Here is a 24,554-nt window from a genome sequence, read left to right on the forward strand (position 1 = left end):
GAAAAAGAACTTGAACTGGATGTTGTCACCACCATCATCCTACCGTGACAATATTTCGAGTCCCCCAGTGCTACTGTCAATGGCATGCCCACCCCTGTAGGGTTGGCAAAGCCCTGGAGGAGAGTAGGCTTTCTGGCGCTCCCACCACTCTCTCAGGCACTCCGGGGACGACCCGGGCACAGCGCGGCTGGGGGCAGGTCTCAAGGCCAGGAGTCCTCCGGGCTCCCAGGTTCACATGCACTGGGAGAGGAGGGGCGGAGGAAAAGGAGAGAGTGAGCGGGGAGCGCAGGGTACCTAGAGGGGAGCGCGGGCCACGCCCGGTACGCCTACACCCCCGCGGCCAGCCGCCGCCCGGGAGAGACTTCCTCCTCGGGGGCCGGCGCGCAGGGCGGGGTGGGGCGGGGCGGGGCGGGAGACGCCCCCGCAGGGCTGGGCCCCGGGCCGCCCCAATGAGATTCGGTGCCGGGCCGCGGCTATTCCCAGTCCCGGCGCCGCGCTCGGCCGCGGAGGAGGCGGCCGGCCGGGTCGGCGGCGGTGGCGGCGGCGCTGCGCGGGCCAAGGAAGAGCCGAGCCTGCCAAGCTGGCGCCCGGCGGGGCCATGGTGGCCGGCGCCCGCGGCGGCTGCGCGCAGGCGGGGGCTGCTCGGCGCGGCCTCCTGGCCCTGCTGCTCGCTGTCTCCGCGCCGCTCTGGCTGCAGGCGGAGGAGCTGGGTGAGTGGAGCGCGTCCGGCGGGCGGTGCACTGGGCCTGGAGGGGACCGCGCGCGGGAGGAGGTCGGGGTTGCAGCCTGCGCCCTGCGGAGTCCGGCTCTCTCTGGTCGATGGCGGCGCGAGTGTAAAATAAGTTAACCGCGTTCCGTTCGCTCCCCACCAGACTCCTTCCTTCGCCCCCAAACAAGAGGACCAGCTTGGCGCCTCCCCACTTTCTCTCTCCGCAGCCGGGCTCACTTAGTTTCCAGAGTTCCTTCCTGAAGTGAAATGGTCCAGGGCTCGCGAGCTGACGACCCCAGCCTTAGGGGAGAGACCTATGCGGGGAGGCCCTTCTCAAGCCTCATTTTGACAGAGCTGCCCGGCATTTGGGCGGCCGGGCCCTCCCGGTCGCCTCGCTTCCCTGCGCGGCTGGAATCGTAGCGTGTGAGTTTGTAGTTTGCACGGATGGTCGGGAAGGGTTTCCCTGACGTCCCCCTGGGAAGCCGGCAGTCCCACCGCGCCTCCCGTCACGAGTGAGCTGCTTGCGCCCCGACTTGGAACCCTGTGGCTCGGCTCCTTCTTGGGTGTTGGAGCGAGTCGACTCCCGACCAGGCGGATCTTTCTCTGCACCTGGTCCTTGGCTTCAAGTTGGACCTAATTAGCCCACAACCGAATTTACTGCGGCATAGCCACCAGATGAGAGCAATAAGCTGTTTTACCAGCTGTAGGCAAATCGTTGTAATTTAGTTCTTTATGGATCGCAAGGGGCAGCTTTCTGCGGATTTTTTCAGTTCTTGTTTCCCTCCTCCCTTGCTTTTGCCCCTCTACGACTGAGGTTACTTAATGGCAGTGCATCTAGCCAGAATATTTTGACTGTCCCCGTGCCCCCGCCCCGTGTTTTCTAATGAGACAAGAATCAAAACTAAGCCAAATGCTGGCATTTTTTTTTTCACTGAACCATATATTCCCAGTCTGACACATTGATACTCAAGATGTTGGTAGTGGTTCCTAAGTTTGCGTACATACCGATTTGTTAGGAAAGAAAAAAAAGCTAAAGTTTAGACAGACTGTATCTTGGCACTGTAGCAGAATGCTAGGAATATCGTAAAATATAAATATGTATGCTTTTATTTGAAATGTACGATTTTGATCACGGGTGTTTTAAGCACGTAAATGTTTCTCGGGTCACTGTTTGAAGAGGCACCTTCAATACTGTACATCTATGAATAGATCCAACAATGTGTCCCTGTACTAATCTGGCTAAAGCTGTCACCCATCTTTCCAAATGAAGTTTTAGATGTTATATGGCATCCAGGCTGTTAACTTTATAGAGCAGTTCTCCGGGAAGACGTGTGATTGCTTAGATTCTTAGAGCTTCAAATTTGAGACTTTACTGCACATGATTGATGGAAGAAGATGTCATGTTTCGGTGAAGCATCCTATATATTTAGGATGTTAAAAGAACCAATCGCAAAAGAAGTAAAACTTAGATTTGGCACATTTACTGAAAAAAGTCTACGAACTCGAGTTCTGATACCTCATGAGTGAAGAGGCATAATCAGTGTTTTTTGAGTATTTCTCACGTCTGTCATTTTCCCAATTAGCCCTCGGTCACTTATTTTTCAAGTTTTCATAAATTTAAGCATGCACACCCATTTTAGGTTTTGAAATATGCTACTGGCTATACAGTTGGATGGTGGTCGTCAGTGATATTAGTGCTCTCAATGTTTAGAAGGTAAGAGGGTAGCCTTAGCATAACAGTCTTGTTTTGGTGAGAAGACAGCATTTACTACATTTTACCTCCATTGTCCTTGTCAGCTTAGTCAGCTGCTTCGTGGCTCCCCAGCCTACCTGCTCACCACTCTCTCCGGGAGCTTTATAAAGCCCCAGACCCATACTGTGAATCACACCATCCAATGGGTGGGGCCTGGGAACATGCGATTTTAAAAAGTTCCCACAGGTAATTCTGATTCAAATCAGCTTTGAGATGGTGGAAACATCTGATAATGTTAGGGTTATGGTAAAGTGCTACTGCTGTCTGTGTCATAGACAATTTAATACTAGAGTTTTATTCATTGTGTTATGTTTCGGGAAGCAAATATGATACATTAATCTGAATATTTGTAAGCCTAGTCAATGAAATTATTCAAAATTTTAAAGTCAGAGTCTGGTGACCACTGAAGCTATACTAGTTCCTTTTTAAGGCTGCTACTTGCCTATGTGGTGTTTTTTTTGTTTTGTTTTGTTTTTTGTGGTACGCGGGCCTCTCACTGTTGTGGCCTCTCCCGTTGCGGAGCACAGGCTCCGGACGCGCAGGCTCAGCGGCCATGGCTCACGGGCCCAGCCGCTCCGCTGCATGTGGGATCTTCCTGGACCGGGACACGAACTCGTGTCCCCTGCATCGGTAGGCGGACTCTCAACCACTGCGCCACCAGGGACGCCCGCCTATGTGGTATTTTTGCTCAATTTATTTTTTTTTAAAAAAGTCCATTCTTCCTGTATTCATAGGGGGCCAGGCCCCAGGCATTAGGGCATGATGAGCAGAATATGGGCTGATTTTAGCTCCTTCTTGCGCCTCTGGATCCACTTAACTAAAGTTAGATATTTACACAGATTGTTTCACGTGATTTTGACTTTACATAATATCACATGTAAATTGATCATTAGCATTGATTCGATTTGTATAAATCCATAGGCTTGGGCTTACGTCTTATTCCCTTGATTATAAGTTTTGTGGAATAAAATACCCTTAATTCATGTGAGGAATTTGTGCTAACTAAAAATACCTGATTCTCTCTTCACCAAAATATTTGGAAATGGATATTAAAAATTTCCTCCTTCTGATTTAAGTATTAGAAGAATAAAAATAAGCAGTTAATCTCTGAGGAAACTTCTAAGCGTAGAATTAGATACAGAAAAATGGATTAAAAAATTCTGCCCAACGCTAACTTTTTACTTTCGGAAGTTCCGTTTTTAAGCCATCACTTCTTTATATTTGGTTCAGCAGGGGACAGCTGATGTCTGATGTTTGGCGTGAGTGGCTTTTTAAAAAGTCACAAGTTTGTTCTCGCACCTTCCGCATCAGTGCTTGCCCTCACCCCAGATTTTCCTTCATCTTGAAGGCCTGCGATTCAGTTAGCCTGGGAGACTGTAAGTTCCTCAGGGCAGCCACTGGATTGTCTTTATCTTCATAGCACCTGACCAATAAATGTTTCTTGAGTTGAACTGAACAATCTTTTTGTATTAGGAGATATTTTCAAATTATGTCCTAATTAGTGGAAACTAAGTAATAAAGAGTCTACTGAAGTTCTTTATAAAGGTACCTCTGGTACTTCCACTAATTAGCTTTGTTTAGCAAGCCCAGCTCTCTTGGCATGCTTATTTCTATATGTCAGGATGCCTTTTAAAGGCAAGTGCAGCAGAAAGAAGGGAACATGGCCAGCAGAACAATATGTACCATGTCTTTTGGCTCTATTAGATGTAATTTGTAACTAACACTCTGAAACATGAAGTTATACCATATACAGTATTACAGGGGAAAAAAAGTTGTGCTGAAGGATTCATTAAACACATCAAAGGATGTTATTAAAGCAGGATTTGAACTCTGAATAGTGTCTCAAACTGTACTTATTAACTTTTCATAAGTTGAACCCTTTCACCTTCAGGTACTGGAACAGACTTGAAAATCATATAAAAAAACCACAACTTGGAAATAACCAAGACATTTGACATTTATAAGAAACTATGTTTTTATTTTTAAGATGCACAGGGAGATTAATTGCAGAGTTTAGCGAAGGTTTTAGTCATGTTAAGGCAGGGGTAGGGTGAGGGCTTGTTAAGGGAAATACTTCCTATAGAGAGTTTTGCACTTACTGCCATGCGCGTCCTAAAGCATAAAGGCAACTCTGTGCCTATTAGAGCGACCAGTTGCTTTGAATTTGTAAGGAGATAATACATGGTACCTATTTGGAATTGCATTTAGCACAAAGAACTCAATAAATTCCAGCTCTCTTCCTAATTATTACTGCTATTACTCTTAATTTGACAAATACGGGGACCCCTTTGTTCTGCCTCCCCGACTGCCTCTTGGACCTCGTTCTCTACCACACTTCCCCGCATCCCCAGGCATACTGACTTTCTTGCTATTTCTCAGTGGTATCAGGAACCCTTCTACCTCAGAGCCTTCGCAGGTGCTGTTCCCTCTGCCTGGAACAGGCTTGCCCCAAATGTCCACGTGACTCCCTTCTCCTTCGATCTTTGTTCAAATATTGCTTCACAGGGAGAATGGCCCTAACCACCTGGAACCCTCTCGCCTTCCCCAGAACTCCACATTCCCCCTCCCTGCTTGCAGTTTTCTCTAGGGCATTTACCACCTTCCAACAGAGTCTATAATTTATACTTTTCTTTCTTGTCTGTCTCCCCACTGTGAGAAGTTAAGATCCATGAGAAGCTATGTGCCTTGAACAGTGGCCAGCACATGATGGGTGCTCAGTAGGGAATGGGTGCTCAGTGAGGATGGGGGGAGAAGACAGTGAAAAACACAGCTCCTGCCCTGTTGTTAAAGACTCAGCGCTGACTCTAGTTGAGAATCACAACCGGAACAAGACAAAGTAATGAAGTTGTATGTCTAGTCCAAGTGTTGTTTGTAAACAAAATGTCTGAAAATATGGATTTAAAATAGAGGAACTCATTCTGGTATATTCAAAGTCTGGCATTGAAGATGAAAGGAAAAATATTGCCAGACTTTCAGATTCTGTTTCGTTAGACTACGGAGTAATTTTGCCTTTTTGCAACTGAAGAGTCGTGTTGATGTCATCTTCCAGATGTTCATTCTCTGCTTTGTATATAAAATTTAAAAAATCGTTGTTTGTCCTGGGGGTGCAGGAATGGGAGAGACTTAACTGATGAGGGAAAAAAAACACATGGTGATTTTTAACCCAATGTGGAAATGAATTCTAACTATGACCCCTAGTATGCTGGATCCGGAACCAACTGCCAAACTTGCCTTTCAGTGGGAGTTGAAGAGGATAGGGGTTTTTTTTTGGGGGGGGGTGGCGGGGAATGGGAGGCAAATAGAAGGAAAGGCTAAGCTTTGTGAGAGCAAAATGAAACAGAGCTTTTTTATTCACCACCAGCACCGGTTATAGTACCTGGCTGATAACAGGCTCCAGATAACTATTTCCTGAGTCGGTGCATGAATGCTTGTGGCTGAGATTTGAGCGAATGAGGTGAAGGGTAGTCATCAATAAAGTGTTTTAAACAGAAATTGCATACATGACTATTGTGATGTCTTTAGACACACCGTACATGTATTCAAGAAAATAGCTAAATTCAACTCTGAAAAGAGTTGGGAATCTCCGAGACTCCTTTCCAGGTAATACCAGCAAAGCTGCCATAAGTTAGGTGCTGGCCATCTTGAAAATAGAGGAGCAGGTGGTCTTTGGTCCCCTAAGATCTGCAGGTGCTTATACATTGAGGGCATCAGGGCCCTGCTTTACCTTGAAGATCACTTGAGGACAGTGTTTAGGCATTTGTGACATTAGCACTGTGTTGAGCCATATAGTCCTGTAAGCCTTGACTGTTTAATGCCATTTCTGTTTAATCTGTTAATCTAGTTTTCATAAACTATCTCCTTGGGTGTTCTAATACCCCATATTTGCAGAAATGTCTTTGTCTTATATTGATATATGCTTACATATGGTCATTTTCATTTTATATGGCTCCATTTCATGACTGAGAGTGTTTAGTGGATGTTCCTAGAGGTTATGTGTAAATGATTTTTATGGAGCACTCTATTCTTTTTTTTTTTTTTTAATTTTTTTATTTTTGGCTGTGTTGGGTCTTTGTTGCTGTGCACGGGCTTTCTCTAGTTGCAGCGACCGGGGGCTTCTCTTCGTTGTGGTGCGTGGACTTCTCATTGCGGTGGCTTGTCTTGTTGCAGAGCACTGGGCTCTAGGCGCGTGGGCTTCAGTAGTTGTGGCACATGGGCTCAGTAGTTGTGGCTCGTGGGCTCTAGAGCGGAGGCTCAGTAGTTTTGGCGCACGGGCTTAGTTGCTCTGCGGCATGTGGGATCTTCCCGGACGAGGGCTCGAACCCATGTCTCCCACATTGGCAGGCGGATTCTTAACCACTGCGCCACCAGGGAAGCCCAGCACTATATTCTTGAAAAAAGAAAAAGGGAAAAAAAAAAAAACTTTATTTCACTATTATTTCTGACAGAGATCAGAAGTCCAGTTAAATTCAAAGTGCCAGTGCATAAAATTTCCTACAGGGAAGGTGGTAAACATCTTCGTGGGTCTCACTTAATTTTTAACAGGCTGAGTGGATTTAATTCAGCTTTTTTTTTTTTTTTTTTGCGGTACGTGAGCCTCTCACTGTTGTGGCCTCTCCGGTTGCGGAGCACAGGCTCCAGACGCGCAGGCTCAGTGGCCATGGCTCACGGGCCCAGCCGCTCCGCGGCATGTGGGATCTTCCCAGACCGGGGCACGAACCCGTGTCCCCTGCATCGGCAGGCGGACTCTCAACCACTGCGCCACCAGGGAGGCCCCAGCTTTTTTTTTTATTGCTTTACAGAAGCAGATTGAAATGTGGTTGATTTCAGTCCAAAGGAGGAAACTTTTGAGACTTAATAGCCCATGGGCCCGCTGGGACATGAGAGCTGTTTATTGAATTGCTCCCGCTCCGAGGAGTTTAGAATGGAGGCTGCTTATTGTGAGAATTACATGGACCAAGATTTGCCTTTTTTTCCCCCTAGAAAGCCCCTGCTTTGCCAAGAGTCTGAAATAGAAGATAGCCAACTCTACAGATAGAGAAATGGTGCTGTACCTGCTGTTAGTGCTAGCTCAAAAGGGTCTAAAAATCTTTGAGACCCTCTTGCCTTTTGGGTAGGAAATTCTTTTTCCACCCATCTTTCTTCTTCCTTTTCCTTTTTTTATCCTCTTTGCTACAGTTACTGTGCTATATTATTAAGATCTTAACAAACACACTGCTTTTCCCCTGAGGTATTTAAAGTATATTGAAGACTTCATGGCATTTCTCCCCTAATATCTAATACTCAAGTCATATTTCCCCGTTAACCTTAACATGTCTTTTGGCTACTGGTTTGTTCAAACAAAGTCCACACATGGCAGTTAGTTATTACGTCTCTTTAAGTCACTTTTGATCTACCACTGATCCCCACCCACATACATTTTATTTTCCTGCAAGGAAGTCAAATTCAATTGTCTGGTGACACAGCTCACATCCTAAATTGACTTACTGCTTCTGAGTGGTGTGTCTTTCTTTTACGTGCACCATCCCCTAAAGTATAAATCTGAATTAGACTTACAGGTTTGATTAGATTCAGGCTAAGGGTTTTGGGTAAAAGTACCTCAAGGTGCCATGTACTGCTAATTGTATCACAACAAGATGCATATATTATTATTGTGATTATTATTGCCCCCCATTTCAGTGATGTTGAGAATGATCAGTGACTTCAGGAAGTGACAACTCAATCCATCCTTTATAAAGTTGCCTTTTCCTATATGACCTGGAAGTGGTCTGTGGGATAATAGTCTCTCGCTCACTCACACTACTCTTCTCCATCGACATTTCACTCAGTGGTTTAAGCATCTATTGATCATTGTTGTTTGCCCAATCAGATACTTTTTATGTAAATAACATTTTAAAACCTTACCTTCAAATATATATTTTTTATCAGGTGGTTTTTTGTTTTTTGGGTTTTTTTTTTTTTTTTTTTTTGCATCTAATTGAATTGAATTGAATCCCAACAATTCTGAGAGCTATTGAAGGAACTGAGATTCAGAGAGATTGAATCATTTACCCCAGATGCATTCACTTTATGTGCCTAAAGAGGGGGTCAGGTGCATGTTCTGCAATTCTAAATGCCTCATGATGGTCTTCTGCCCCTCATCTTCAAGGGACGTTCATCCAGATGAGATCAAGTTCAAGAAAAGAAGCCTTGGAGGAACACAATTTCAGGGGGTTATTTATGCAATAAAGTTTTAAATTAATAGCCTTTGGCTTCTCTTAGAGATGATTACACTTGCTACAGAAATATTAAGACTTTGAAAACTCCCAAGTAGCAGCTATTGTGCTTTAATCCACTGTGATACATTTAGCAGTGCAGAATACATAATGTGCAAAGGCCATACAATTTTCAGGACCATGCAACGTGATATGAATTTCATGATTTATTTATTTTTCTCTCAACTCTTATGTTTCGTACCTCATTCGATGAATGATAAAATGCCATCTCTTTCCCAACTGAGATTTGCTATTTTCTGGTTAGTCAACATTGATTGCTTTTTCCTTACATGTGGTACGTACATGTATGTTCCCGCAAACCTTCTCATCCTATTTCATTGTGTATTTTTCATTCTGTGCTCAGATAATTCCTAAATTGACGCTCTTGTCCAGGTGTTAGAAACGTCACTCTGGCTTAAATATAGATCCTGAAATTTATTACTTTCTGTCCTGGATATATAAATGAAATCGAGAGTAAAAATGTATCAGAGAATTGAAAATACAGATGTGTTCCAATTTTAGGAATAGATATTAAAGTAAAACCATACAAAACTGGTATCAAGGATTTTTCATTTTTAAGAAAATTCACTGGAAGATCCCTCCTAATAATGAGGGCCCTTTAGTCTCCTGCTACTCAGGGTATATCTTTAAAAAGACTAGCAGAAGAGTCATTACCAAGAGACTTTTGGACATGCAGAAATCTCAGACCTTGCACATTAGCAAGATCCCCGGGTGGTTGCTGTACCCACTGAAGTTTGAGAAGCAGCACTTGAGTCTACTGACCCTTCATTTACAGAGCAGCTTTTAGGAGCTCCATTGGTGCGAAGCAGAGAACAGCCTTTGTGGGAAGTAAACTAGCCGCCTCTCAGACTATTCCTTTAACAGGCTAGTAAAAAGCACTTACTTAAATGATTAAAAACAGAGAGTGGTGGAATTCCTCCTAAGTTTTACAAGAAACCCTGAATTAAATATGGCTCTCTTCCTCGTGTTAATTTCAAAACGAAAAGAGTAGGGCTATAAATAAATAATCGTAATGCGGGTTTTAATGCCGGTTGTGCTGGCATTAAAACCCTGGTAGTGTGATCTTGGGCAGTTCCTGAAATCTCTCTGCTCAGTGTTCTCACTTCTGAAATGGGTGACTTCAGCAATTGCCACCTCAGTGCTTGAGTTTCATGGGGTCTGGAGTCCGACAGGTGAGGTTCAGATGCCCGCTCCGCCGCCAGGGCTGATTACTCAGCTTCTCAGAGCCTCAACTTCTTCACACATAGAGCAAGGACAATAGGAAGGACATGTGGTAAAGAAAGGGTGCTGTGGGCTTCTTGGGCTGTATTGGAAATGTCCTGTCTTATAAGCTATGGGGTATATTCTTGGATGTTTGAGATAGTACTCTTTATACACAGCTATCTGTATGTCCGCATGTGTGTATGAAATGTGTCATAATTTTTTAAAAGGAAACTAATAATATCCATCAAATATGATTGTCCTGAAGGTTAAATAAGATAATATAAAGTCCCTTAGAACACTCAGTATCTGTCACCTTTTACAATAAATGGTTGGTTAGTAAGAGCACTTTCACAATTAATTTTATGATTTTTTCCTGTTCCAATAACTTTTTGGTTCTTATTAATTAAAAAAAAATCTGTCAAAGTGAAAATATCTGTGTATATGAGGGAGCAAGAGAGAAACATTTAAAGTTTTACTTTTTAAAACAAATTATTGAAGTATAGTTGATTTACAATGTTGTGTTAATTGCTGTACAGCAAAGTGATTTGGTTATACATATATATACATTCCTTTTCATATTCTTTTCCATTATGGTTTATCACAAGATATTGAATATAGTTCCCTGTGCTTTATAGTAGGACCTTGTTGTTTATCCACAGTTTTGACTTCTAAAGCTCAGATGAACTTTGTCTGTACTTGGTAATGTTGGAATTTTTGGACGCCAAGAGAAAAGTCAACATCCAGTTACACATATGTGAATATTGGTGATATGCATATTTAACATGGAACCAAGGTTAGAAAATACAGCACATTGTAGAGACAGGAAGGATTGCTCGCATTTGTCCTCAGCTTCAGCAGTTGCAACGTAGACATGACATCAACATCCTGACATTATTAAAAAAGGTCAGCAGCCACTTTTCTCCAACTTCCGTATCCTGAGCATCTATTCAACAGGGATAACACAGTCATCTAAGACTTGTTTTGCTTTACAAACAAGGGGTTTGTTTTGTTTGGTTTGGTTTTACATTTTTATCTGTGAAATTAGGACACTTCTCTCAAACAGCGTGTCCAGTTAGTTGCCAATTCCCCTTGTAACTTAGGCACTTGTAAGTTAATAACAACAGTGGCAAGTCTTGCTTTTGAATATCAGTGACAGGTTACAATTTCAGTGTCCATTTTTTAGAGCTCTAAAGACCGAAATCCACCTCTCCACATCTGATCTTTGATCCCGGAAGCCTTGTTTTGGGATCTCTCTGTGCACCCCCCCTTTTGTGAGCCCAGCCCAGGAGTTGGCCAGTGTGTCCCACAGTACACTGCTCCCAGGAGATGCCCATTGAGCAAGCATCCTCCTTTAAAGTTTCACATGCACTGCAAGGGCTTTGAGATGTCCTGTGGTGAAGAAAAAGGCGGGTTTCTGGAAGCTTATTTGCCATTTTTTGGCAGCAAGGGTGTGATCTCTTTGTAAGCCTTCTAAGGACTGAGGGATCCAGTGCCTATTTTGGGAGATGCTGAGCTAGCAGCTAGTGGCCCTAGATAAATCTTGGGGAATGAATTCTGGTTAGACTTCCCAGCAGTTTTGAGCACTTAACACACACAGCCTCATTCATCTTTACCACACCCAGTTTTGGGTGGTCATTTTGGAGGTGGGGAAGATTGATACAAAATAGGTAACTTCTTAGAATCGTAGAGCCAATGAGTGATGGAATTTAGAAGAAGTCAGCTAATTCAAAGCAATATTCTTGATACTTTAATATGTGTAGTATTTTTAAAATAGAAATATAGTAGTTAAAATGTATTGAATCTCACTGTATGCGAGCCTCTATGCTCAGCGCTTTACTAGCATTATATTATTTAATGCTCCTGTGAGTTGGGCACTATCATTATCTCTATATTACAGATGATGAATTGACAATTAGAGAGGTAAAGGGACTCACCCAAGCCCACACAGCTCCCAAGGACACAGGAACCCAGTGTCATAACCATTGTGCTCTGTCACCTCCCAAGTATGTGGAAATAGTTTATGAAGTTAGAAGCCGACATGTGTGCAACCCTCTTCCCCCACATCCACAGCCCTTTCAGTGATCGTTTTTCCTTTTCATAGACTGGAGAGTGACCAAGAACTATAGAGTTTTCACTGATTTTACTTATAGCATATTAAAGAATAGCATTAAACAAGGTTTTGAGATTTTTATATCCATTGGGCAATAAATGATGCTTTTTAATATGTTAATATTAAAATTATTGATGTCTTTGCACACTGATGGAAATAGTCTCCCATTATGTAGGGACTCTTGGATAGGACCTCTTGAAATGATTTGTTTAATTTTCATGCATTCAAATTGATTTGTTTTAAGTGATTTTTTTTAGCTGATAGGAAACACTGTGTTGTAGCATCTATTTTATACACAGTGAGAATAAGGTTTAAAGAGATTCTAAGTTTTGCAGAACAGTTTTGCAGAACTTGGTCATGTGCTTCTAGTCTATAGCTGTGACTATTATCCATTTTCCTTTCAGGAAAACTAAAGATTTTGAATAATTGAAGTTTTACCATCATAACTTTCTGTTTTACTCGTTTTATTCTCACATAGAATAAAAAGGCTCTCCTGCCCCTGTGCTTCCATTCCTTTCCAGGCAGTGAAAAAGTTAAGCATAACTGGAGAATAACAACATTTATAAGAGAGGATGGCTGACGGTGAAATTAGTAATAGCTTGGGAAAGCTGTTCGCCTTACCATCAGACAAAGAGCTCTGTAGTAATTGCAAGCTCCCTTTTGTGGTTGAAAAGATTGTAGTCGTCAAGAGCTCACTTGATCTCAGAAATGGGAAGAAATTTTCTCACACCCACATATGGGTAATGGTGTATGTGTTGAGACCTGTTGTAACTTGAATATTAGGAAGAGCAAGGATACAACTGTAATTAAATCATGTTTCTAGAAGTGGTTTCACTCGTGATATTGTAGAGCACTATTTTCCAAATTGCAGCTTGTGACCCATTTGTAGGCAGTCAGTTCATCTGGCACAGCCAGCACGCTTTTAACTTAAAAATGAAATGGGATAGAACAGAAAATATCACAGTGCATTACATATAATAAAAAGTATTGGGCTTCCCTGGTGGTGCAGTGGTTGAGAGTCCGCCTGCCGATGGACACGGGTTCGTGCCCCGGTCCAGGAAGATCCCACATGCCGCGGAGCGGCTGGGCCCATGAGCCATGGCTGCTGAGCCTGCGCGTCCGGAGCCTGTGCTCCGCAACGGGAGAGGCCACAACAGTGAGAGGCCCGCGTACCGCAAAAAAAAAAAAAAAAAAAAAAAAGTATTATAACATTAGATTTTTGTTTGTTATTTATGTGGGTGTATGCATGTGTGCTTGCTTAGGTTGTGATGAGAAATCTATATTCTAACTATGGGTCTTCAAAAGTTTGAAGGTTGCTGTCTTGTTCTGTGGACTAGTCAATAATTAATCTTAAATATATTTTTGTACTAGTTGTTTTACTTCAAATAATTTTCCAGGTGCAATTAAGTTTAAAAACTTTTTCAAAGCCTAAATCATTCTTTGTAGTATTGCAGAACTTATTCCATATCAAATATATCTTAATTTCACTTTGCTGTTAGTGGAATGTGACTACTTATCAAAGGGAAGTAGTCTTTTAAGGAAGTTATTGTTTTCCTTTCTTAGTGGCTGGAATTCGAGTAGACTAAATAAATGGTTGACTCGTGTAGACAAGCATCTGGGGATTTGTTTTAAGCTTATTTAGAAAATACCTTGTATATCCATACTTCCTAAATAGCTGAGGTAAAAGTCTGAAAGATAAATGCATATCCATTCATTTCAGGCATTTGGGGGAACAGATAATGAGTCCATTGGACCTGTCACTTTACTCTCAGGAATTACTTGTTAACTTACGTCTCTCTCCCCTTGACTGTGATCTCCTTCAAATGGGAACTGCATTATCCTAAATTTCGAGCTGTTTGTTGAGTAAGTTTTTAATGCCAGTTTGGGTATGTTGGTTTAGAGACTTCTTCCCATCTGCATACCTTAAGACCAATGCTGAAAGTAGCCTTTAATGTTACAAAGCACATTAGGCGGATTTGGTAGTTTTAATCATATTATTTTTCTGGTTTATGTATAAGGTATTCATACTATAGAACATTTAGAAAACTAATATAAATGAAATGGAAATCAATTCTAATCCCACACCATAAAAATATACAGTTTAAACCTTTTTTCCTTCATATCTATGTATGTGGTCTATATTCTGTTTTAAAATTAAATCGTTTTCTAAAACATGGCCTTAACTTTTCCTTAATATCACTCTGCTCGGAGGTGTCATAGTCTGACTCTTTTCTAATTTAGGTTGTTTCCAAATGCTCAGAATTAAAATGCTTAAATTTGGGGTAGAGATCACCTGGGGAGTTATAAAACATTAATGAGTACTTGCAGCTTTTTCCAAAATCTAAACTTCCTCCATCCAGTTTAATTTCTGTAAGTTGTTTTGAGGAGGTGGTGCGTCAGTCTCACAAACCAGCTATGGCTCCAAGCAAACCCCAGGGCCCATTGTGGACCCTTCAACTGTTCTACAGGGGGAGAAGCTTCCAGTCTGAGGAGAGGAGGAAATGATACACAGTTTAGTCATCATGTGCTTTGGCAATTAAATTACAGTTCAAAGGAAGAAGATGATAAATGCTGCATGGTAGCCACTTGTGAAGAGTAGACAAGTTCCCTGTAGCCAAACTTCCTCCATCCCACTTCTTGCCATGTTCCCCCCTTGATGGTAGGTGGTGACAGTTCAGTGTCCCTGTCGCCTCCCACTACTGCATCACCGCGGCTCACTGCCCTTGAGTCCTCAAGGAGCTTAACCGTAAAACCAAGATTGTATTTTTTTCCCTTCAAGATTGACCTTTATTTCTTTTCATTTTAATTAAAAAACAAAACAAAACAAAACACTGTGAACCCTCATCATCCAGCTATGGTAACCATCAACATTAACCCCGTCTTTTTCACTTATTTTCCTCTCTCCCTTTTTTGTTGAAGTATTTTATGGCAAATCCCAGACCACATGTCGTCATGTCATTTCAGCCCTACAAATGTCAGTAGGCATCCCTAAAAGTAAAGACATTTTCTCACACAACCTCAATACCATTATCACACCTAAAAAAGTGAATAATACTCCCCTGATATTATTTAATACCCCACTTATCTTTTTTAAAATTAGCATTGGTATTTATTATATTAATATTAATATATTGCATTTGAAGATCCAACTTTTTTTAAGTTGAGGTATAGTTGATTTACAATGTTTCAGGTGTACAGCAAAGAGATTGTTATATATTCTCTTTCAAATTCTTTTCCATTATAGGTTATTACAAGATATTGAATATAGTTCCCTGTGCTATACAGTACGACCTTGTTGCTTATCTGTTTTATATATAGTAGTGTGTATCTGATAATCCCAAACCCCTAATTTATCCCTCCCCACCACTTTCCCCTTTGGTAACCATAAGTTTGTCTTCTATGTTTGTGAGTTTATTTCTGTTTTGTAAATAAGTTCATAGGTATCATTTTTTTAGATTCCACATGTAAGTGATACCATATAGTATTTGTCTTTGACTTACTTCACTTAGTATGATAATCGCTAGGTCCATCCATGGTGCTGCAAATGGCATTATTTAATTATTTTTTATGACTAGTGATATTCCATTATATATATGTTTACATACACACACCACATCTTCTTTATCCGTTCATGTGTTGATGGACATTTAGGTTGCTTCCATGTCTTGGTTATTGTAAACAGTGCTGCTATGAACATTGGGGTGCATGTGTCTTTTTGAACTAGCATTCTCGTCTTTTCAGGATGTATGCCCAGGACTGGGATTACTGGATCATGTGGTAATTCTATTTTTAGTTTTTTGAGGAACCTCCATCCTCTTCTCCATAGTGGCTGTACCAATTTACATTCCCACCAACAATGTAGGAGGGTTCCCTTTTCTCCACACTATCTCCAGCATTTATTATTTGTAGACTTTATAATGATGGCCATTCTGACAGGTGTTAGGTGGTACCTCATTGTAGTTTTGATTTGTATTTCTCTAATAATTAGCTAAGTTGAGCATATTTGCATGTGCCTGTTGTCCATCTATATGTCTTCTTTGGAGAAATGTCTATTTAGGTCTTCTGCCCATTTTTTGACTGGGCTGCTTTTTGTTTGTTTGTTTGTTTTGATATTGAGCTGTATAAGCTGTTTGTATATTTTGAAAATTAAACTCTTCTGGGTCACATCATTTGCAAATATTTTCTCCCATTCCGTAGGTTGTCTTTTCATTTTGTTGATGGTCTCCTTTGCTGTGCAAAAGCTTTTTAGTTTAAGTAGGTACCATTTGTTTATTTTTGCCTTTGTTTCCATTACTCTAAGAGATGGATCAAAAAAGAATGTTGCTGCGATTTATGTCAAAGAATGTTCTACCTATGTTTTCCTCTAGGAGTGGTCTTACATTTAGGTCTTTAATCCATTTTGAGTTTATTTTTGTATATGGTGTTAGAGAATGTTCTAATTTCATTCTTTTACTTGTAGCTGTCCAGTTTTCCCAGTACCACTTATTGAAGAGACTGTCTTTTCTCCATTGTATGTTCCTGCTTCCTTTGTCATAGATTAATTGACCATAAATGTGTGGGTTTATTTCTGGGCTTTCTATCCTGTTCCATTAATCTATGTGTCTGTTTTTGTACCAGTACCATACTGTTTTGATTACCGTAGCATTGTAATATAGTCTGAAGTCAGGGGGTGTGATTCCTCCAGCTCCATACTTCTTTCTTAGGATTGTTTTGGCTATTCAGAGTCTTTGGTGTTTTAAAATTTTAAACATACAAATTAAAAAAATTTTTGTTCCAGTTCTGTGAAAAATGCTACTGGTAATTTGATAGGGATTGCACTGAATCTGTAGATTGCCCCCAGTTATCTTTTTAAAATGGTTTCATAAGATTGGTTTTTCAAGTCATGGTCCAAATAAGATTCATGTGGTTGTTGTGGTGTTTAAATTTCCTTTAATCTAAAATAAACCCTTTTTTTTATTTACACACACACACACTGTATTTTATTTTTACAAGAGATAAATAAACTGACACCAAGCATTGTAAATGGATGACCACAACAAAAGCAACAATAATTGCAGTTACCAAACACGAAACACACTCATACTATGTCATAATATTGACATTCAGTCCAGTAATCCTCCACGGTAACAGCTCCTTTACTTTGCAGTGGAAATTGATTTGTATATTTTTTTGCCTCTGAGTCCTTGTGGGATTTTTTTTTTTTTCAAACAAAAAGTCACAAAAATTATAATCATCCTCATCAGTTCACTCAGTCCCATGTAATTAATTTTTTTTATCTTAATCTTTTGTTAGCACTTTTTTTTAAAAAAAAAAGATGTTGGGGGTAGGAGTTTAGTAATTTATTTATTTATTTTTGCTGTGTTAGGTCTTTGTTTCTGTGCGAGGGCCTTCTCTAGCTGTGGCAAGCGGGGGCCACTCTTCATCGCAATGTGCGGGCCTCTCACTATCGTGGCCTCTCTTGTTGCGGAGCACAGGCTCCAGACGCGCAGGCTCAGTACTTGTGGCTCATGGGCCTAGTTGCTCCGCGGCATGTGGGATCCTCCCAGACCAGGGCTCGAACCTGTGTCCCCTGCATTAGCAGGCAGATTCTCAACCACTGTGCCACCAGGGAAGCCCCTGTTAGCACTTTTATGAATTCATCAGTTTTCCATTAGAGTTCTGAAAATGCTTATTCATTCAGTTCAGCAGTATAGTCAGTTACCAGAAACCTGTACTTGTCAGTCTTTTCCATGAATTCCTTGAAGATGAAACCCTTTTATAAAAACATTTTTGCAAAAGCATCAGAGTACACCCAGAAGTGTCTGTAAATGACAAAAGACTTAAAAATGACCACAGTTAAAGATTTGATGAGGGCTTCCCTGGTGGCGCAGTGGTTGAGAGTCCGACTGCCGATGCAGGGGACGCGGGTTCGTGCCCCAGTCCAGGAAGATCCCACATGCCGCGGAGCGGTTGGGCCCGTGAGCCATGGCCACTGAGCCTGCGCGTCCGGAGCCTGTGCTCTGCAACAGGAGTAGCCACAACAGTGAGAGGCCCGAGTACCGCAAAAAAAAAAAAAAAAAAAAAATTGATGAAAGTTCATAATAATGCAATTGACAAGGAAATTTAGTTATTTCTGAGATATACATTTTAAAGTAATAACTAGAATTATGACTTATAACATTATACCAGATCATATAAGAGTTTTAGAAATTTCATGTAATGTCTGAAACATTTATATTAACATATTTCCATACAAATAGCCCAAAAAAAGTTTAGTATTAGTTGTTCTTTTGTTTGTTTGGTTTTTTATACTGCAGGTTCTTATTAGTCATCACTTTTATACACATCAGTGTATACATGTCAATCCCAATCACCCAATTCAGCACACCACCATCCCCACCCCACCGTGGTTTTCCCCCCTTGGTGTCCTACGTTTGTTCTCTACATCTGTGTCTCAACTTCTGCCCTGCAAACAGTTCATCTGCACCATTTTTCTAGGTTCCACATACATGTGTTAATATACGATATTTGTTTTTCTCTTTCTGACTTACTTCACTCTATGACAGTCTCTAGATCCATCCACGTCTCAACAAATGACTCAATTTCGTTCCTTTTTATGGCTGAGTAATATTCCATTGTATATATGTACCACAACTTCTTTATCCGTTCGTCTGTTGATGGGCATTCAGGTTGCTTCCATGACCTGGCTACTGTAAATAGTGCTGCAATGAACATTGGGGTGCATGTATCTTTTTGAATTATGGTTTTCTCTGGGTATATACCCAGTAGTGGGATTGCTGGATCATATGGTAATTCTATTTTAGTTAAAATAAACACTTTTTAAAACGTTTCTTCATACAATTCGTTGTTGAAGAAACTGGGTCAGTTGCACCTAGAATATCACCTGGATTCAGCTAATGACTTCCTTGTGGTGTCAATACACTTGTGTTTCTACCCCTTGTGTTTCCTGTAAACTGAAGTTAGACGTAAAGGCTTGATGAGATTCAGAGTCAATTATCAATTCAAATGTTTTGGTTTTTGGCAAGAGTGCTTCATAGGTGTTGGTATGCAGAGCACATTTTATCCTAGCAGGAGACTTGTAATATCTGATTTTCTCACTTGTAGTCATGCTGAGATCCATTAATAAGTTTAGATGGTGACCTGCCTGATCCTTTCATTTTAAAGTTTTTCCTCTTGTAAAGCAACTGTACTCCAATAAAAATTAATTTAAAAAAATAAAGTTCTTCCTCAACCTTCTACCCAAAGGTTTTCCATCTATTTGTGACCATTGCCAGATACATCTTATTAGGGAGCTGTTCATTTTAATAGACAGATGTTGTGAAAGTATCTAAAAAGAGGTCTGGTAGGGCATCAGTGCAGGTGGTTTTCCAAAATTAAACACAAATACACTTGTGTTACAAAATCAAATAAAGAGATGACAAAAATGCTTTTAAAATCCTAGAACTAGATCATCTTGGAATTGTCATCTGGTATGTACCACTGGTTGAGTAGCCTTAAGGAAAGTCATATACATCTTGTCTTCTCATCTGTAAACTGGGGCATATATTATGAACCTCCCCAGACACAACACCCTATGCTCTTTAGACAAATGTGAGAACTTGGTTAATGGATTTAGTACACAGAGACTTTAGAATAAAAGTGGCCTCCTTTATTTGTTGTCATTTCCATGGTGATCTTTTTAATGCAAGCTTGTATAAATTCTTTAATTAAAAATAATTTAAGTAGAAGATCACAAGATCCAAAAAGTATAAAAAGTATAAAATAGAAAGAGCCCCTTCATTTTCACCCCCTGCCAGGAAAACTTAACCAGACTGACAGATTTTTTTAATTAAATTTTTTATTCTGAGATAATCATAGATCACATGCAGCTGTAAGAAATAATACAGAGTGATGTTGTGTACCCTCACCTGGTTTCCCCTGTGATAGCATCTTGCAAAGCTATAGTATAATATTACAACCATGATATTGATGTTGATACATTACATATGGAACGTGGACTGGTAGATTTTTAAATAACTCTTGTCGTCTTTCTTGTCAGTGTTTCTTAATTAGAGTTGGGCTCTGAGTTAAGCTACAAAAGTGTTAGGATGAGGTCGTGGAAATAGTGCTTCTCTGTTGTTTTCAATTGCATGCATATGCCTTATTGAGTATATGATACCATAGGCATTTTCTCTCCCTAGGCATTTTCCATTTGCTCTTTGGCATATTTCTAGTTCTTTTCTTCCCTCAGCTTTATTGAGATATAATTGATATATGACGTTGTGTAAGTTTAAGTCTACAATGCATTGGTTTTATACATTTATGTATTTCAAAGTTATTTAACACTGTAGCATTTGCTAACACTGCTATCACCTCATGTAATCACTGTTTCCTTTTTGTGGTGAGAACATCTAAGATCTACTCTCCTAACAACTTCCAATTATATGCTATAATATTGTTAACTATATCTAGTCCTTTGAAGTCATCAAAACTGTGGAAAGACAGTAGGTTGAAAATTCCTGATGTCATTAGTACCCAGGGAATAGGTTTATTATATTAGTGCTTGCCACAGCAGACTCCATAAGTAGTCTTCCATAGGCCGGAGTGAAATTGCAACTTCTGATGACAGTTTGCTTTGTAATAAATTAGGACTCAGCCGTTCCTTTCAGGTTTTTTGGCAGAAGAAAGACCTAGTTTCATTCTGATAGTTAATGGAAAAGGGCAGCTTCTCCACATCTGAGCCACAGTCCCCCACGTAAAGTAAGGATGGGAGGGTTGAAGACTTAAACCTGCTCACATTCTGCCAGTGTCGCTGGGTGAGATGAGTTTCCTCTTGGGCGTTAGAGTAGAAGGCATTGAAAAGAAGCATAATTACAGGCTTGAATAAAAGTGACACCCTGGAATTTTCCTTTGTCATGACATGTCGCTTAAAACTTCGAATACAGTAATCATGTGTGGGCTGATTCACCTGTAACTGAGCCTCATTTTATGTCTAGGAAAAGATTTCACTTTCTTTTCTCTTATAAAAGCAGAATTTCATAGTACTAAGAAACGAGACATTTAAAGGTTTCACAGGTCATACCTTGGTGGCTTAGAGGGGGTTAGTTATGTGTATAATTATATGCATAGTTGTACACTAGTTACCCTAGTGTTGTTTCATCAGGGTGCTCCAAGTCACTGCCTCCTAAGGTTGGGCGAGTCTTAGAAACGAGTTACAGGACCCTGTGGGGAGCTAGGGCGTTTGTCTCCTTTAAAGGGGCAGCCACTGCCTTCAGCCCTGTGAGAACACCTGCTGGTATGATTGCCCTGTCTTCCAGTTTCCAAGAGAAATTGTCAATTGGATTTTTTTTTTTTTTACAAAAGCCTTTAAGAGCAGGTAAATCATTCTAAATTTAAATCAAAATCCCTATGTGCTTCTGCACTGTATGCTTTAGTATAATTTTCATTTAATTCTCAACAATTTGGTACTTACTGCCAGAGAGCCCAAGGAGTATAGTTATCACCTCAAACTTAAGAACCAAACTTACAACCTTTGTCCCCAAACCTGCTTGTCCTCTGGGCTTCCCTTTCTGTCATATTAACCTCAGTGTTCCCATCATTTCTGGACTCAACGTCTCAACGTTTTTTCATTTTTTTCTCCTCTTGTCTTTCCCACTATAACCGAAACCCGAGCCTGTTGGTTTTTTTCTTGTGAACCCCCTGTTTCTCTTTCCCTTTCCATTCCAGCCACCCCGTTCCTAGCCCTCCTGCTGCCCTTCTGAGGCAGATTCTCCTGCATCCTAGTTCCTGTATCGAAACTTTTTCTAATACCTCTTTCATTATCTCCCTTCTCAAAAACCTCTGTGGACCCCTATTATATAGCCTACTGTATAAATTCCACAACTTCTGCCTGGACCTCCAGGTTTCAGAGTAGTTTTATCTTAGCTGTCTATCTCCGTTTCCCTCTGGTACTAACTCATTGCTCCTATAGGTCAACTCCCCCAGTGCAACCTCCCTGCTTGGAATCTTGTGAGAGTTTCTGCATAATGGGTGGGTCCTTGCCTGAGCTTGATGGCTGATTTGGCATAGACTCTGCAGTTTTCCCCAACCCCTTATTTTAACTAGACCCCCATGTCTTTTGGGCTGCAAGCCTCAGGGCAAGAAGGAGGTAGAATAGAGGAAGACCCCAGATGAATCCTCTAGCAGGGACTAGCCTGGAGAAGGAAGAAGGCTGCCTTGGGCTTCAGATTCCCAGGATGCCCAAGTTGGGGCTTGTCCGTAGGAGGCTTTGGGATGCCTTCTGTTACCACCTCCACCGAGAGTTCCTTCTCCAACAGACTTCTGCTTCCGGTGCAGGGCAAAAATTCTGGCTTTGTTTCTTTGAAGCCGTAGTAACCACAGGCATTTTGTACTTCGGACTTTGCATGCAGTGTTTGCTCCTAACCTTGCAGCCCACCCAGTTGTGCATGCTGTTAGATGTTTGGGTGATTAACCTGGTCACTTTAATATACTGGAACAACTTGTTAGTCAATTGATTAACTACCCTGTTCAGAAAGTCTTAAGAGAATTCCTTGTTTTAGTGAAGTAGTGAGAGTTCACTGGAATAGATTCTCTCTTGCCCTCTTTGGCCCTTTGTTTAAGCTCCTGCTATGACAGGGGCACCTAGTGTTGTAGTTATCTGAACATGGAACTCTCCCATTTCACTCTGAGTCCCGAGCAGCCATTGCTGCTTTTATGCGTCTCCAACAATGCCATGTCTGGCAGGTGGCAAGCACTCAGTACAGTATATCCTTGACGCTCATGATACATCTTGAGTCTATCAGGAACTTCCAGATCTGTGACTGTTACTAACTGAGATGTGCATGTCAGATGCTTGTTAGTCCCCAGTTGAATGACAGGCTCTTAAACAAAGTCCTCTCAGCATAAGCCTCAGAATCTACCAGGAGCATTTTGCATACATGATCCCATTTAATCAGGACAGTGACCCCTGAAATGAGTAGTAGTAGTTTCTCGGTTGCAAATTAGTTCATGGCATTGGCTTGCTAGTAGACAAAACCACAAATGGCAACTCTGCAAATACCAAGGGCCCACTGTGCAAGTGTGGATGGGTAGATATCTGAATAGATAATTAGAAAAAGTAATTAGACTAAATGATGTGTTTGCAAAGGGCTTACCATGCTAATACATGAAACATTTTGATCAACAGTATTCAGAAGATTAAACTGAGAAACAAGAGATGAAATAACCTGGAATAATAAATACGGTTTAATAATTCAATCCTTTTTTTTTAGCTTTTCCCTCTCTCTCCATAGAAGGAGTAGAATACCTAAGATGAAGATTATACTGGACGTTTTCAGTCCTCAGTAAAAATTAATTTCACTTACTTTTTAAATTTTTTTTAGAAGATGTTGGGGGTAGGAGTTTATTAATTAGTTTATTTATTTTTGCTGTGTTGGGTGTTCGTTTCTATGCGAGGGCTTTCTCTAGTTGCGGCAAGCGGGGGCCACTCTTCATCGCGGTGTGCGGGCCTCTCACTATCGCAGCCTCTCTTGTTGCAGAGCACAGGCTCCAGACGCGCAGGCTCAGTAGTTGTGGCCCACGGGCCCAGTCGCTCCGCGGCATGTGGGATCCTCCCAGACCAGGGCTCGAACCCATGTCCCCTGCATTAGCAGGCAGACTCCCAACCACTGCGCCACCAGGGAAGCCCTCACTTACTTTTTGTATTCTTTTTTTCTTTAACAGGTGATGGCTGTGGGCACATAGTGACCTACAAGGACAGTGGCACCATGACATCTAAGAATTATCCAGGGACTTACCCCAATCACACTATTTGTGAAAAGACGATCACAGTACCGAAGGGGAAGAGATTGATTCTGAGGTTGGGAGATTTGGATATTGAATCCCAGACCTGTGCTTCTGACTACCTTCTGTTCACTAGCTCTTCAGATCAATATGGTAAGAAAAGAGATCTAGGTTTCACTGAGCATGGGAAAATTTGAGATGCAGGGAGGAGGCACGTGGCACGCTCATCAGTGTTACAGCCTGGGAAGATCAGAAGAGGAACTTGCTCCTTGTAGACTCTCGGGGTAGCTCCCATGGATACACTTGTTTCATAAGCTGCACAAAAGACATCTGAGGAGATAGTAGCCTTGCGTGGGTCTCAGGAGCTTAGTTAGTTTATATCTTGTCGGGAAGACAATTGGAGATATATAGCATTTGGCTAAAACACCTACAGTTCATTCATTTGTGTGACATGTTTATTGAACAGTGCTCATGTGTTCAAGTGCTCTGTGGAGTACTGGGTGGGATACAGCAGTGAAAAAACAAAGTTCCTCCTTTCATTGTGCTTACACTGGTAGAGGGGAGGGGGGAAAACAAACAAACAAATACATCTATAATAGGAGAGGCAGTGAGAAAGAAAAATAAGGAATAAGAAAAAGGAGTCATCCTAAGGTGATACCAAGTCTGATTCTGAGTGTGTTTGTGTTCAAATGGGATGGTCAGGAAGCCTTCTCCAATAAGAAGACATTTGAGCAGAGACCCAAATGG

The 24,554-nt window shown here is 41.2% G+C and overlaps 1 protein-coding gene across 4 annotated transcripts in view; it reads left to right on the forward strand.

The window, feature by feature from the left end:
- Positions 1-474: 474 nt before the first annotated feature.
- The window catches only part of DCBLD1 (discoidin, CUB and LCCL domain containing 1), a 67,927-nt gene continuing 43,847 nt past the window's right edge, over positions 475-24,554 (forward strand). For 3 of the 4 annotated variants that reach the window (XM_079939158.1, XM_079939159.1, XM_079939161.1), the window contains exons 1-2: positions 502-710; positions 23,748-23,960. In XM_079939158.1, the coding sequence (XP_079795284.1) occupies positions 599-710; positions 23,748-23,960 (325 nt within the window). In that variant the 5' untranslated portion in view covers positions 502-598. Of the gene's footprint in view, positions 711-23,747; positions 23,961-24,554 lie in introns of all 4 variants that reach the window. The other variant, XM_079939160.1, reaches the window with a different exon arrangement.

This window comes from Stenella coeruleoalba (genome assembly GCF_951394435.1).
Source record: "Stenella coeruleoalba genome assembly, chromosome: 12".
NCBI classification, from domain to species: Eukaryota; Metazoa; Chordata; class Mammalia; order Artiodactyla; family Delphinidae; genus Stenella; species Stenella coeruleoalba.